Source organism: Mauremys mutica, chromosome 3 (assembly GCF_020497125.1).
Source record: "Mauremys mutica isolate MM-2020 ecotype Southern chromosome 3, ASM2049712v1, whole genome shotgun sequence".
Classification (NCBI taxonomy): Eukaryota; Metazoa; Chordata; order Testudines; family Geoemydidae; genus Mauremys; species Mauremys mutica.
The window spans coordinates 68,590,639-68,605,033 of record NC_059074.1 but is presented as its reverse complement, the minus strand read 5'-3'; the positions used below and the strand labels follow the sequence as shown (position 1 = coordinate 68,605,033).

General features: G+C 38.6%; 1 protein-coding gene across 1 annotated transcript; it reads left to right on the top strand.

The window, feature by feature from the left end:
• The first annotated feature begins 1,073 nt into the window (after positions 1 to 1,073).
• CNR1 (cannabinoid receptor 1) lies at positions 1,074 to 13,855 on the top strand. The gene is made up of 3 exons (XM_045008885.1): positions 1,074 to 1,206; positions 2,544 to 2,601; positions 8,487 to 13,855. The coding sequence occupies exon 3, from the start codon at positions 8,550 to 8,552 to the stop codon at positions 9,969 to 9,971; it is 1,422 nt and encodes a 473-aa protein (XP_044864820.1). The 5' UTR covers positions 1,074 to 1,206; positions 2,544 to 2,601; positions 8,487 to 8,549; the 3' UTR covers positions 9,972 to 13,855.
• The last annotated feature ends 540 nt before the right edge of the window (positions 13,856 to 14,395 follow it).

The following is a 14,395-nucleotide window of genomic DNA, read 5'->3' as shown; positions in this document are numbered from 1 at the left end:
TCCAGCAAGTGACCCGTGCCCCACGCTGCAGAGGAAAGCAAAGAACCTCCAGGGCCTCTGCCAATCTGCCCTGGAGGAAAATTCCTTCCTGACCTCAAATATGGCGATCAGTTAAACCCTGAACATGTGGGCAAGACTCACCAGCTAGCACCCAGGAAAGAATTCTCTGTAGTAACTCAATCTCCCTTCAGTTGTTCTGGAGTTTAGTGAGAGTGGAAAAGGAATATGCTACCAGTTAAAATCTAACCACACTATTTTTTTATCCAGGGCTAAAGCTAAAATGGCTGAAGTTTGGAAGCTGGCATAGGCATGGAGGCTTTTCCTGGGTTGGAAAAAATCCCTGGAGGTTGATTTTTAAAAGTTATGAGCATTTGAAAATTTTGCTGTGAGCCTGGGCAATAGATGTTTCGTTATGTTTGTTGGTGCATATTTAGTCTCAGATCCTGCAATGGGCTCTGTGTAGGTGGATCTTTGTATCTATGTATTCACCCTGTTGACTTCAGTTGGGCTCAGAATGGGCACAGCTACTATCATTAAGTGCACATTAGTTGAAATTAGTTTGCAGAATTTAATTATGAAAAACTATATCAAACCAGTTTTCTTATGTTATTCTTTTCCAAATCTATTCTGAGTTGGTATCACCTTAACCGAATTTATCCTGAATCCAGATCAATCTTCTCCAACTGCTGCTCTTAATCTGAACGTTCCCCTGTCCTGCCAGTTGCTTTATTGTCTCCCAAAACAGTTTTTTGTTTTTTGTAAAAAACTGCTTAACAATGACACGTGAAAAATTTTAAAATGTTGAGCTTGTGCCTTTTTTTAAATATATATTCTAGCAGCTGAAGGTCTATCCTGTCACATGAGTATAATTCATAAAGCCATGAGTAAAAGAGCCAAAACTGGGGGTTCTTGTTTGCATGCACTGTGTTGTAGTGAACCATGTTGCTGTTTGTGCACAGAGTTGTGCTGGAGGCATGACCACCTCTTTGTTACCTCAGGTAGCCCTTATTCCCACCTTCTCTGATCAACTGTCACATTCCAACCGCCACAGAACCTTTGGACTCCAACATTCCGTCTGGTTCTCACAGGACCAGTGATGACTGAACCTGGTGATATTTCTAAACAAAAAGAGCTCTTAGCCACCTGTTTCCATCGTCTGACACTGACGCAACAGACATTCTAGACTTCAGAGTGACACAGTCTGGTGTCAGTTCTGGAATATGTGTTGATTTGTGCAGGTTGCAAATGAGGGGCTATGTGTGCCTGTGGGGGGGGTGTGTGTGCTATTTGTGGTGTTGTGTGGGTGATTTGAAGAACTGTGATTGTTGGGCCAAGTAATCCACCATCTGCCTCATACAACCAATGAAAGTGTTGCATGCAAATTGGCAGTAGAGTAAGGGTAGTGATGGGTTGACTTACCTCTGATATCACAATGGTCTAGGTTTCTTGGTGTGGCATAGATACCTGCCTTGCTGTCGCCTGGGTGTAATTCATATAGTCAAAATGGCTGAGAACTTAAAAAGTGGATGGTAGCAGACCATGAATCCCTGTGATGGTTGAACCTAGTGATATTCTGAACAAAAATGTCTCAACCATGGTTGGAGTTGTTTCCATTGCTTCACACTCTATGCACATTCTAGGCTTCAGAGTGACATTCCTAGAATCTTATTATATAGATAAAGGAGGCCTGATAGGTGTTTTGTTGTTTTTTTCATAACCAGTCACTGTAACCATACCTTCCCATCGCTGTTACCCTCATCCTCCCTCACCCACTCTCTCTGCTTGTTTGTGATGCCAACGTGTTGTATCTTCTCTTAATTTAGATTGTAAACTCTTTGGGCCAGGGTACAGCACCCAGAACAATAAGACCCTAATCCTGATGGGGCCTCTGAGCACTACAATAATAAAACAAACAAATAATAATCACTTACCACTGGTTTCTGACCAGTTTACACCCAATATAAAACTTGCAAAAAATCCTGTGGCACCTTATAGACTAACAGACGTTTTAGAGCATGAGCTTTCGGGGGTGAATACTTGCATCCGACAAAGTGGGTATTCACCCATGAAAGCTCATGCTCTAAAACGCTTGTTAGTCTATAGGGTGCCACAGGATTCTTTGCTGCTTTTACAGATCCAGACTAACACGGCTACCCCTCTGATAATATAAAACCTGCATCCCTAAATTATATCAAATCTGAATTTAGTCCGGTGACTTCCATAAACATCACACTTGCTTATGTCAGACTTGATTTTTGACTCACCATATCTAGAAACTATCTTATTTGTTGAAAGCACTTACTATTATCTTTAATGATCTTCCCTCTGAAGTCCTCACACAGGCAAAATTTCCACTGAATTCAATGGGAGTTTTCCTGAGTAGCTCGTGTCTTTACACTTAAAATGTTATTTAAATCCAAAAAAGTTAAATAAACAGTATTCAAGATGTAAAAAACATTTTCACATTCTTTTGCAACAAGCTTTTTGCATCACTTCAGTGAGACTCAGTCTCACTTCTTGTGTTCTGTGTTTGCTTTTTTAAGGCTTGGAAACCTAGTTCTGGTCTAGGCAGCTGTACTGTTCACCACCATTTATAATAAGGTAATTATTAAACTAAATGTTAATTGTATAAGCCTGTTCTAATTCATTTAGGCTATCATTTACTATAGTAGAGCTTATTTATCTAACATTTTTTGATTACTTATTCATGATGGTCTATTATTATTATTGTTGTTATTATTATTATTTCTACTGGGGTAGGATCCATGGGACCAGTCCAGGTTGTAATCCCGTTCTGCTTGGCATTGTACAAAAACATAGGATACAATTCCTAACCCAAAGAGTTTACAACCTAAGATGGTGAGCAACATCTGAAGACTCGGGGAGAGGATTACGATCCAAATATATGATTTTATATATGGTACATATTTCAGTGCATTTAAAAAAATATATTTCAACTATACAAGCTGCCCTTTGACCAGTTCTTATTTATCTGTAAATCTCATGGAAGAACTGTGTAAAATGGAAATCCAAATATTTTACAAAATGGAAATTAGTGAATCATGATTATTATCATTGTATTATTTTAGTATTGTTTGTTTTGACTTCTTGTTCTCAGCATATCTGCAGTTTTTAGCAGCACTGTCATATTACTTTTTTTAGGAAGAATTTTACTATTTATTTTTATTAGGTTATTAAAATTGCTCTGTCAATCATTTTGCCTTGAAGAAAAATTCAGCTTTTGTAGATAATGGCAATACTTGTAATAACCTGCCTACTGCAAAAAAAAAATAGAGAATTGTTATTCATATTATTGTAGTATTCTTGTGCCCTGAGTAAATGAGCTTTGCATGGGGGACCTACACAAGATTTAGGAGAGAGTTGATCCTCCTGTAATCCAAACATGAATTTAAACAGCCTTTCCATGATCACTACTGTGTACAGCTTCTGGATTCTAGTAACATCTATGTAACGCTGAAGAGGCTTTACATAACTATGCAATGGGGATCAGAGGCAGAATTTGCCCTGTTGGCTTTAATTAATTCAGCTTTTTAAGGTTCACTCCTACAAAGTGCCAAGTGCCCACAACTCTCAGTGGAAGGTGTGGGTGGTCAGTACCTTGCAGGGCCCTAATAATGCAAACTGGAAGGATAATTGATAAACCAAAGTCAAACCAAGTAATGTCATTGACAGACAAGCTGGCCAACATGTCTTTAAAGACTACTCCTAGCTTATGGATGATGCTTTGTACATTTTCTGTGGTAGTGGGAATCAAAAAGCCACAGGCTTGTGGAAAACTTCTTATGTGGAAGAAGTGATATGGCCTAAAGTAGTGTGCATTTGTTTTGTTTGTTTGTTTTTTGGTGGCGAGGAGGTTAAGGTAAAAGGGAAGAGTATTGACCTTGTTCTTTAGCTGGAGATTTTAATCTATTAACTTTTGTCTGTAGTTAGAATTCACTATTTACTGTGAACTAATTCATGTAGTTATGTAATTGCACTAAAACTTTGAGGGTTGGCACCAGCAGTGCCTCTAATTCACCTTTAATCAATTTTTTCATTCTTTTTAAGCCATTTTTAAAAGCCAGCCTACAGAGCTCATTTCAGGTGCCAGACTAAGAGCTTTGGAGACTAAAGTCCTCTAGCTTCAGAACATGTACAGACAGCACAGGCAGTAGCAATGCAAGGTCCTAACGGCTGCATTAATATGTCTCCACACTGTACTGGAGGGACCACTTCTGGGATGAAAGATTTTGGACACTATTGCCAACAAGGGGAGAAGTGTGTTGGTGATTTTCATGATGTGGACTCTTGTCCACTAGGAAATGGCAGTGGAGCCCACCCATTTATTTCTGTTATCAGATGATCACTATTGATCTGGGCTGGATTTAAACCAATTGCTTAGAAGAGGATAGCTAAATAGTTCATTTCCAGTCCCCTAAGATATCCAGCTGCCATTGGCACTTTCACACGTCACCAATCTCTCCATTTGTACAATAATAGTGCTAAACTGTTTCTAGATGGAACATTTGAGAGCTGAAATCTCACAATACCGACATACACATCTTACCGAGCAAGTGAGTCCATGAATGAAGGCCTGCCTTTGTGAAATATAGGCCCAGATTCTCAGCTGATATAAATCAATGTAGCTCCTTTGACTTTAGAGGAGCTATGCTGGTTTATACCAGCTGAGGATCTGGCCCACAGTCGTCTGCTAACTCTGCAGCCATAAACTCTGACTTCTGTTTTCACTAGCTGGAAGTGAGGAAGTTTGCTAATTGGTTAAATATATATCCATGCTATAGTTTATACAGAGACAACATATTACCTATATTAAAACAAGCTAAACCCCAGTAAAATACAGTTCAGTGTCACTTGAATGGCTGTTTTACTGCAACTTTAATAAAAATCAACTGCTACTTTAATAGGTGCATCCACACATACTGCCAGAGATTTCCAATTATGATATTCCCAGCAGCAAACAAAAACAAAATTTAATGTCAGCTGTATCCCCAAAAGCCTAAACTATATTACTAATGAACTTTCAAAGAAAACTCCTATGCAAAGACAATAAGGTGCAAATCACTATAATAATCTAAATGTAGAAATACAGAAAAACATCATCGAAATGCAGAGTAGGATTTGCCTCTCATGCTTCCATTAACCATCTTGTTAGCTTAGTGTCTGCATACATAGTGGTATTGTAACATACGCCTTCTAAAACCTTAAATGCGCACACACAAATTCATGTGTTTCATTTGTATTTTAAACAAAGGTTGGATTTGAACCAGGGCATGTACTTCATTCTGAGAAAATACATAGTTTCTGCTAGAGGCACAATAAGTATCTCCTTCCCAATAATTTGTCTTTCTAGTAGATGTACTCAGTTGCATAACAATTTGCAGTCTTGACTCAAATACAATCTTCTTGACATTGAGTTATAGCTTTAATGATTAAAACAGCTGTCTTTCCTATGGCAGAAGTAAATTCTAAGACAATTGAATATTTAAATACTACCATCATCTTTATATGTGTATAGAGTTAATTGATTTTTTTTTGTAGTTTGAAATTAATGAAGTGTTTTTCACATACTGTTATAAGCTATGTTCTGTTAGAAAGTTGCCCAATTCACTTTAGAGTTGGTTACAAGTCAGTTGACAGAAAAATCATTGTTATAATATATACACTCTATAAAATCCACTATAAACATTTCTAAAGTACCTTCTGGATGAAAGGTGCATTAAATGTAAGATTTTTTTTTTATAATTCATTTTCAATATGTTCTTCAGGAAAGTTGTCTTTCATCACTATTCAGACAGTAAGAATTAAATTACCTAATCCATTTTAAGACTGCCTGTCTGTTTTATAATGAAGATTTTGTTGCTTTGCCCAGTTATGAACCCTATACACAATGACAAAACTCACACAGCCATTCTGTTACATATTAGACTCTCCGGTTATTACATATACTTTTTCACCATTTTTACAACATTGATGTTGCAGTGTCCTCTTGAGGTATAGCTTTATATCCTACCTTTAACGCTAGCTGTTTAGGGGCTTTATCCAAAATGCATTGAAGTCAGTGGGAAAGCCTCTGATGGACATCAGTGGATTTTGGTCAAGAGCTTAGGTGCTCAGATACCAAAGCATAAGTGCAGTATCAGTATCTAGCTAGATGATCTCTGCTTCTTTCTGGAAATACCAATGGTAACCTCCATTTTGAAATGTTTCTGTTGTCATAAGATAAGAAACTAATATTTTTTACTATATATTTTTTATATTCAGTAATACTGAGCAGATATATTTTCTTATAAATGTGGAACTCCCCTCTTTACTCCAAGGATTGAGGCAGTCAGGTTCTCTGGATTTTGCCAGCCAGTCCCTTTGTGTGCTCTCTAACATTTATAGCCAGCTATACCAACTGATCAGGTGAAGTCAGTATGTGGTTGTATGCAATACTAGTACTGTATATATTCGCTCATAAGCCGGTTCGTTTATAAGCCGACCGCCCCCCAAGATGGATAAGTAAAAATGGAAAAACTTTGTGACCTGTTCATAAACTGACCCTATAATTCAGGGGTCAGCAAACTTTGGCTCCCGGGCCATCAGGATAAGCCGCTGGTGGGCGGAGATGGTTTGTTTACCTCAAGCGTCCCCAGGCACGGAGGTAAACCTAAGTAAACAAAGTGTCCTGGCGTGCCAGCTGCTTACCCTGACGGGCTGGGACAAAAACTGGTGGGGAAATTTTGGCGGGGGAGTAGCTGGGGGTCAGGGAGTAACCCCTGTGAACAGCCCCCACATGACCTCACCCCTAGCCCGGAACCTCCACACTCTCCCCATCCCATCCCTTCCCACCTTATCTGGGGTGGATGTCTCTGGCCTGGCTGGAGTTGCTCCGGCAGGCTGGGCAGCACTGCCGCAACCTGCTCCGGCAGGCCAGACTGGGTGGTGCAGCTACAGCATGTTCCAGCAGGCTGGACCGTGTGCTCCAGCGTCCGGGCGGCACAGCCACAGCCTACTCTGGGGGGCGAGGCCAAGCGGCACGGCTGCAGCGTGCCAGCCCCGGAGCTGCAGCTGCTTCATAGGCTGGGGGGAGAGCCATGTGGCCAGACGCGGAGAGACTCTGGCCCAACCTCTTCCCTTCTGGCTGTGCTGCCTCTCCTTGCTCCCTCTGTTGGGGGAAGGGGTTGTGTCCCACCTCTCCCTCACTATGCCTGTTCATAAGCCGATGCCCTTCTCTGGTGCTTCCTTTTTTTACTAAAAAATTTTGGCTTATGAACAAGTATATACAGTAATTTTGCTGGTGACCCCATCAGTTTCTCCAGAGTTTAAGCTTCCATTTTAACACACACAAAACAAAACAAAATAATTTTCTAGCACTTATAGTTGCTGATATAACCTTCTGAATGTCTGATTAAGGCTTAATATAAACAGAAACAATGGGTCTCCTTCTCACTTGCACTGTGACCCTTTTACACCTTTCTGGCAATATGAAGTGGCTTTAAGGTATATGTTTAAGGTCCTTTTATACTATCAGAGTAGTGTAAAGAGGCCTTAGTGCAAGTGAGAATCAGGCCTGGTAGGTTTAGGGCAAAAATGAACTGCCCCTATTCATCTCTATGGGGTGTTAACTCTGAAGTTTTATTGATCCAAATTAAAATGTCAATATTGACTATTTCACTACTGTTTATTTTATCAGAAACATTCTGGGGTTGTGGGCACAGCTTGAGTAGAATACCACCACTTTTCCTTTGCATTCTGCTATACCAATTTCCTTGGTGCACTTAACAGAAGTAATTAACAGAATAATGATGCTCATTATCCTCCAAATGCATATAAAACAATTTTTAATAATTAATTTTCAATAATTATATATCCAGTGTCCTGGTACTAGGCCATTGATATGTAGCTCAGATTACTGCAACACAGAGCTTGACACACATACAGTAATATGGACAGGGTGAAGAGTGAAACCTATGTTTGTATATCAATCTCTGTTGATAGGCTCCTTCATTGTTCTTTCCTTGCAGTTAAATTTACAACACCCTCAATACCTTTCAAAATACAAACAATGATTGTTCAATTTAAAGTAATCTCTGCACTGGCAATTGTTTCTAAATGGAAAAAATCAGAAAATGTTGTTCCACAAGGTTCTTCGAAATCAGACATGTCAGTTCAATTCTAGGGTAATTGTAATATCTTTCTGGTGGAACTGCTCAGAAAATTTTGATGAAAAATAAAAACAATTTTCTATGCAATATCTTTCCCCATTTTCCAGCTTCTTTCTTGTGGGTAGCCATTTAATGTATTTCAGATGTTTTGCTTCTAAATAATTGATCAACTCTTCTGACTATAGCAGGTGACAAAGTCTAGACCTATAGTTCAGTACAAGGAAAGATGAAATGTTATTTGACATGACTGAGCTAAGTTGTTTGTAAACTTTATTTCCCCATTTATCTTCATTGTTTGATCTTTTTCCCCCTTCCCAGGATTTCCTCACATGTATTTTTTCCCAAGTCTCTTTGAATCCTACATAATACAAGACTGGGGTTATGAAGTCAATCCTAGATGGCCTCGCAGACACAACTTTCCGAACAATTACAACAGATCTTCTTTACATGGGTTCCAACGATATCCAGTACGAAGATATTAAAAGTGACATGGCCTCAAAACTAGGATACTATCCACAGAAATTCCCATTATCTTCCTTCAGGGGTGATCCATTCCAAGAAAAAATGACTGCAGGAGATGATCCCCTATTAAGTATCATTCCATCGGATCAGATCAATATTACAGATTTTTACAACAAGTCCCTATCCACTTTCAAGGATAATGAGGAGAATCTACAGTGTGGGGAGAACTTCATGGATATGGAGTGCTTTATGATTCTAAACCCCACCCAGCAGCTGGCCATTGCAGTGCTGTCCCTTACCCTGGGCACCTTCACCGTTCTAGAGAACCTTCTAGTGCTGTGTGTTATCCTGCACTCTCGAAGCCTCCGATGCAGGCCCTCCTACCATTTCATTGGCAGCTTGGCAGTGGCTGACCTCCTGGGCAGTGTAATTTTCGTCTACAGTTTTGTTGATTTCCATGTTTTCCATCGGAAAGACAGTCCTAATGTGTTTCTGTTCAAGTTGGGTGGAGTTACAGCCTCATTCACTGCCTCAGTAGGCAGCCTTTTCCTTACTGCAATAGACAGGTACATATCTATACACAGGCCACTAGCTTACAAAAGAATTGTTACCAGACCAAAGGCTGTCGTAGCATTCTGTGTGATGTGGACCATAGCTATCGTAATAGCTGTTCTTCCTCTGCTCGGCTGGAACTGCAAAAAACTCAATTCTGTTTGTTCAGACATCTTCCCTCTCATTGATGAGACCTATCTAATGTTCTGGATTGGGGTCACCACTGTACTCCTGCTGTTTATTGTGTATGCCTATATGTACATATTGTGGAAAGCTCATAGTCATGCTGTTAGAATGATTCAGCGTGGCACTCAAAAAAGCATAATAATTCATACCACAGAGGATGGTAAAGTACATATTACTAGACCTGATCAAACTCGTATGGACATCAGGTTAGCCAAAACCTTGGTCCTTATTCTGGTGGTTTTAATCATATGCTGGGGCCCTCTACTTGCAATTATGGTGTATGATGTCTTTGGGAAAATGAACAAGCTCATCAAGACTGTCTTTGCATTCTGTAGCATGCTCTGTTTGATGAATTCAACAGTGAATCCCATCATCTATGCTCTAAGAAGCAAGGACTTGAGACATGCTTTCCGGAGCATGTTTCCAACCTGTGAAGGGACTACGCAGCCTCTTGATAACAGTATGGAGTCTGACTGCCAGCACAAACATGCTAACAATGCAGGTAATGTTCACAGGGCAGCTGAAAGCTGTATTAAGAGCACAGTCAAGATCGCCAAAGTGACCATGTCTGTTTCCACAGACACAACTGCAGAGGCATTGTAAATCAAAGCCCTCTCAACATTGTGAGAATAGAAGTTAGTTTAAAACAAACAAAAAATACATGACCTAAAGCTTTTGTTCCCTCACCTGTAACATTTTTAAGTTTGTAATAATAAGCTATACGATTGTTTTAAGAATCATTGCCATCAGCCAATCCTCCAAGTTTAACAATTAGGGATTCAAACTGCTTTAAAAAAGAAACGTTTTCAATTAAAGAAAGTGTTCATTGAATATTAAAGTATAAAACTCTGGCAGAACGTACAGAAAATGTCAAACTAGCAACAATTCCTTCAGAAGTTACTGGGGATGGAGTGGAGGGGAATCTGAAAACTTGTGAAACCTAATTGAAAACTAAAACATCATAAAGCCATGTCATCAAATAAGAAAGCCTTGTAATCATAATGTTCATTCCATTGTGAAATGTATTAAATGTCTATAAGTCATAGAAGTTTTCATTTTTTTCCAAAAAGCGGCAGTACTGAGTTTTAGAGGTTCTGTAAAATGTGTTGTGTCCTGTGAAATGTATACTGTTTTATTACTTGTTACTGATATTTGTCTAACTAAACCAAGTGATAATGTAAACTTGTGTGGAAATAATGTGAAATATGTGTTATGTAAACCCCATTGAAAATACCTTCTGTATTTGAAGAACTCCTATGAGCTATTTTGGAAATTTTACATGTTTAGTAGGCTTCTGTGGATTTAGAGGAAAGGCATTGTATTTCTTCAACTAAAATTATTTGACATTTGAAATCCCCATTAATTTTAACTTTCATCTGTGTACAAGAATAACAGCAACAAGGGAATATAGACTAGCACTGCACAGAAAGGAATGCACTGGTTCAGACTTTTAAATACCACTGCATTTATACATAAGGACATTTATTGTCTTACGGACTATGCCTTTCTGGTGGGCATTATGTAAATATGAACAGTAAAGAGAAAAGGTACTGGATACTGGCTTCTTTAATTGGCAACTGCTAGCACTGGACTTCTGAAAACAGCATGTGTCAGATTCAGTGTATAACGTTATCACTGTGGCGTTGATATTTACTTGAACTGTGCTGCATTTCTATATCCCAGGATTAAACAGATTTAAAGCCTGAGATGCCAAACTCCAGTCTTCACTAAACAAGGAGCAAGTATTGTCGAAATTAGACATTTTTTATGTTTGAGCGTGTATATAAATAAGTGTGTGTGCGCTCTCGCGCGTGTGTGTGTCTGTGCTCTCGCGTGTGTGTACGTATACTAAGTAAACATGGGTCACAGTAGTATTACTAGGCTAGGAAACTGTGACCAAATGTAAACTATTTCCTGTTGCACTCTTTGCACATGAATTCTGTTCCTAAAATTGAGTTCTTCCAGCTGACGTGATGAACATACTAATTGTAAGATTCAGAACATACTTGTAGATCCACACTGAGAGACTTATCCATGTATTAGAGAAACTAATCTTTGTTTTTTGCCTTGTTCTAAAGTAAAACTAAATCAGGAGGAAAGCTCAGGAGGCAAAATATGCCGTGAACAAAAATAGACAACAGAAAATCAGTATTTACAGTGTTAAAAAAAATTGAGAATGTTGGCGATAAGGACTTTTTTGAGGAAAAAAAAGTCTTGAGTATTAAATTTATTTGCTTGAAATCAGATGTCTCACTGTAAAAACAGGGTATCAATGGTAATAGAAACCTGAAACCATCATAATTAAGGCAAAAAGAGTTTTTAGATCCAAAGGTGCAATTCCATTTTATAATGGAATTTTTTTAAACCTTGGATTTTGTTAGTAAAGAATGTAATTAAATCACCTTCCTGACATGGATATTCTCTAAATCTCGTTCTAAATAAGAGCCATTGAGCCTTATTCTCCACTGCCTGGTACATTAGGTTATATTCTGTCCCCTGCTCTGGCTGCTTTATGCTAAAGCAGCTACAAAGCCAAGCTAGCCAACTAGCTACCCAAGGATTCCCCCAAGACAGGGGAATACCTCAGTGGCATAAGGCTTGTGTAGCCAACTCTACACCATCTGTTCATGCTTTATGGGGAGTGGCTTAGGGAAAGGAAGCATGGCTGGATCACTGATGATCCGTGGCTGCTAGAATGACCTCTTGGGCGCTGTGGTAGCTGCTCACAAGTCAGAGCAGCCAGTAGCACCAAACACCAGACAGCCCCAGGATTGTGAGGGAAGCAAAGGAGTGTCATATTGTCATCTTTGCTCCCCACCTTATCTAGGGTACTGTGCTGAGCAGAACTTGACTGGAGCTGAGGATCTAGCTCCATGTTTAGTCATTTACATCTGTGCTATCTGAGTCTAAATCAGAGCAGTTGCATTTTACTGCTACTGTGCACTGGTGTAAATGACTCCACAAGATACAAAGCAGTGAAGATTCAGGTCCATTGCCTAAAGACTGGTCATAGCACGGTGCTTTGTAAGAGCCCAGTCCTGCAAGGTTCTGAGTAATTCCTTACAGATACTGAGTTCCTGCCACTCATACTTATCTGGGTGGGAGGGCAGGGTGCCTAGAACCCTACGAGGAGGTAGACTGTACCTTGTAAGAGTAGGCCCATGGGATGAGTTAAGGATGAGGTTTCTCAGAGTATTGCTGTACTGCTGGTGAAATCTAACAATGAAAGAGCTTTCTTTCCTTTCCAAATATACATTGTTTTTCATGCAGCAGTCTGGGAGGAAAGAACACAGTGTCAAATGAAAAGATATTTTAAGAGCCATTTTTTGAAACTGTTTTCTTGTGAATTCAATGCAAATTTTATAGATTTTTGTTGTTGTGGATTCAAGTTCTAAATTTTATGTGATAAATCATGGGACAATGGGGCTGTCTTGGCACTAAACTTGGTGCTTATTGATATAAGAAATCGCATCCTGTGAAATATTCATATATCAAGATCTTCATTTACATATGAGTTTTTTGAAAGGTTTGTGGATTATATTTCATCTTAACATCATTTCTCAACTGAGGTGGCAAAAAAGTCCCTACAAAATGTAAAGTAAATAATTATATTTAATTAGAAAATCAGTTCCTGTTCCTAGATTAGCTGTACTTAAACTTCTGGTTGAGGTAATCCTATTTTGCAATTGCCCACCTTCCTTTGGTGATGGCACAACTAACCTAAATAGCATTCCACAACCACCCCCACTCTCATAAAATGAATAACTCTGTCGTTACAGTTCAGTGTATTTATCAACTTTAAGTGTTGTATATCTATAAAAGAGACCATATGTATCATGTGCAAAGTTAGATTCTCAACAATCTAATTGTATATTTGTATAATATTGTATCTCCTCGATGCTGTGCAATCACTGTCAACATTTTTTTGCACTGGCCTTCTGATGAAAATGTTAAGATGCCTATTGTAAGATAAGCAGAACATTTTACCTGCTGTTATTGGGCTGAATGTATGTAAATAAAGTCATCTGTACAAGCAGTGGCCTAAAAAGTCTGTAATTTTAGGATAGGACAATTATTGAAGTTGCTGTGACATCTGAAAAGCTACCTATGAATAAACTGTTTACAGGGCCTCTTGGGATGCAATGTCATAGAGAAAGGAAAGTCTTTCTTTGTGACAATATGACATAGAGAAATTGGATTACCAGAGCTTTTATTTCCAATGTTTCAAAGTGGAGAACATAACTCTTTATTGTCTGTAAATCTAACATTATTACTTCCTCTTAGAAGAATATTGTATTGTTAGATGTTTGTTTGAGCTGGTAACATCCTTGCAACTGCTGCAATATCTTTCTGTTAGCAACCTGTATGATATTTTGTACACAAGTACTGGTAAGATTGTCATTAACAGTAGCTTCGACCATTTAACTACCTATAGCAGAATAGTATTTCTGTAACATTTCCAATGTATTACTACCATGCCATATTTTATTTCTATAATGTAATTAAACTGTTATTTATTCAAAGAGACAGTATTCCATTATGTTTGTTTTCCAAAAGTCAAAGTTACTGAGTATATTCCAGAAGATGCCACTTCATCCCACAATCTGGGGCTGTAGATTTTATTTATAAGGGGTCTTTTCCCTTGTCAAATGTGTAAACAACTGGTTTATATACAACAGTTATCAAGCTTCATGGGTCTTCATTGTATTTGCGTTTCTTTGAGGGTAGATATACATACTGTTATGGAGACAAAGGTGTGATGACATGGATAAGACTGAATCCCTTATGTCATTATATAGCCAAACTTTTCCCTTCCTCGAACTGCAAATGCATAACTAAGGAACCTGGAATGCCAATATTCAGAAGGCTCTCTCAAAGTGGAGTTTTTCTGGAAAGTTTGAGGGAAATCAGATACAGCATTTCCAAGAGTTATTTCAAATCTAAGGAAACACTTAGACAAGAAAATTTGTTAAGATGAGGTTAAGGATGAAAATCAACTTTGATACCAACACAAAACTTTTGAAATT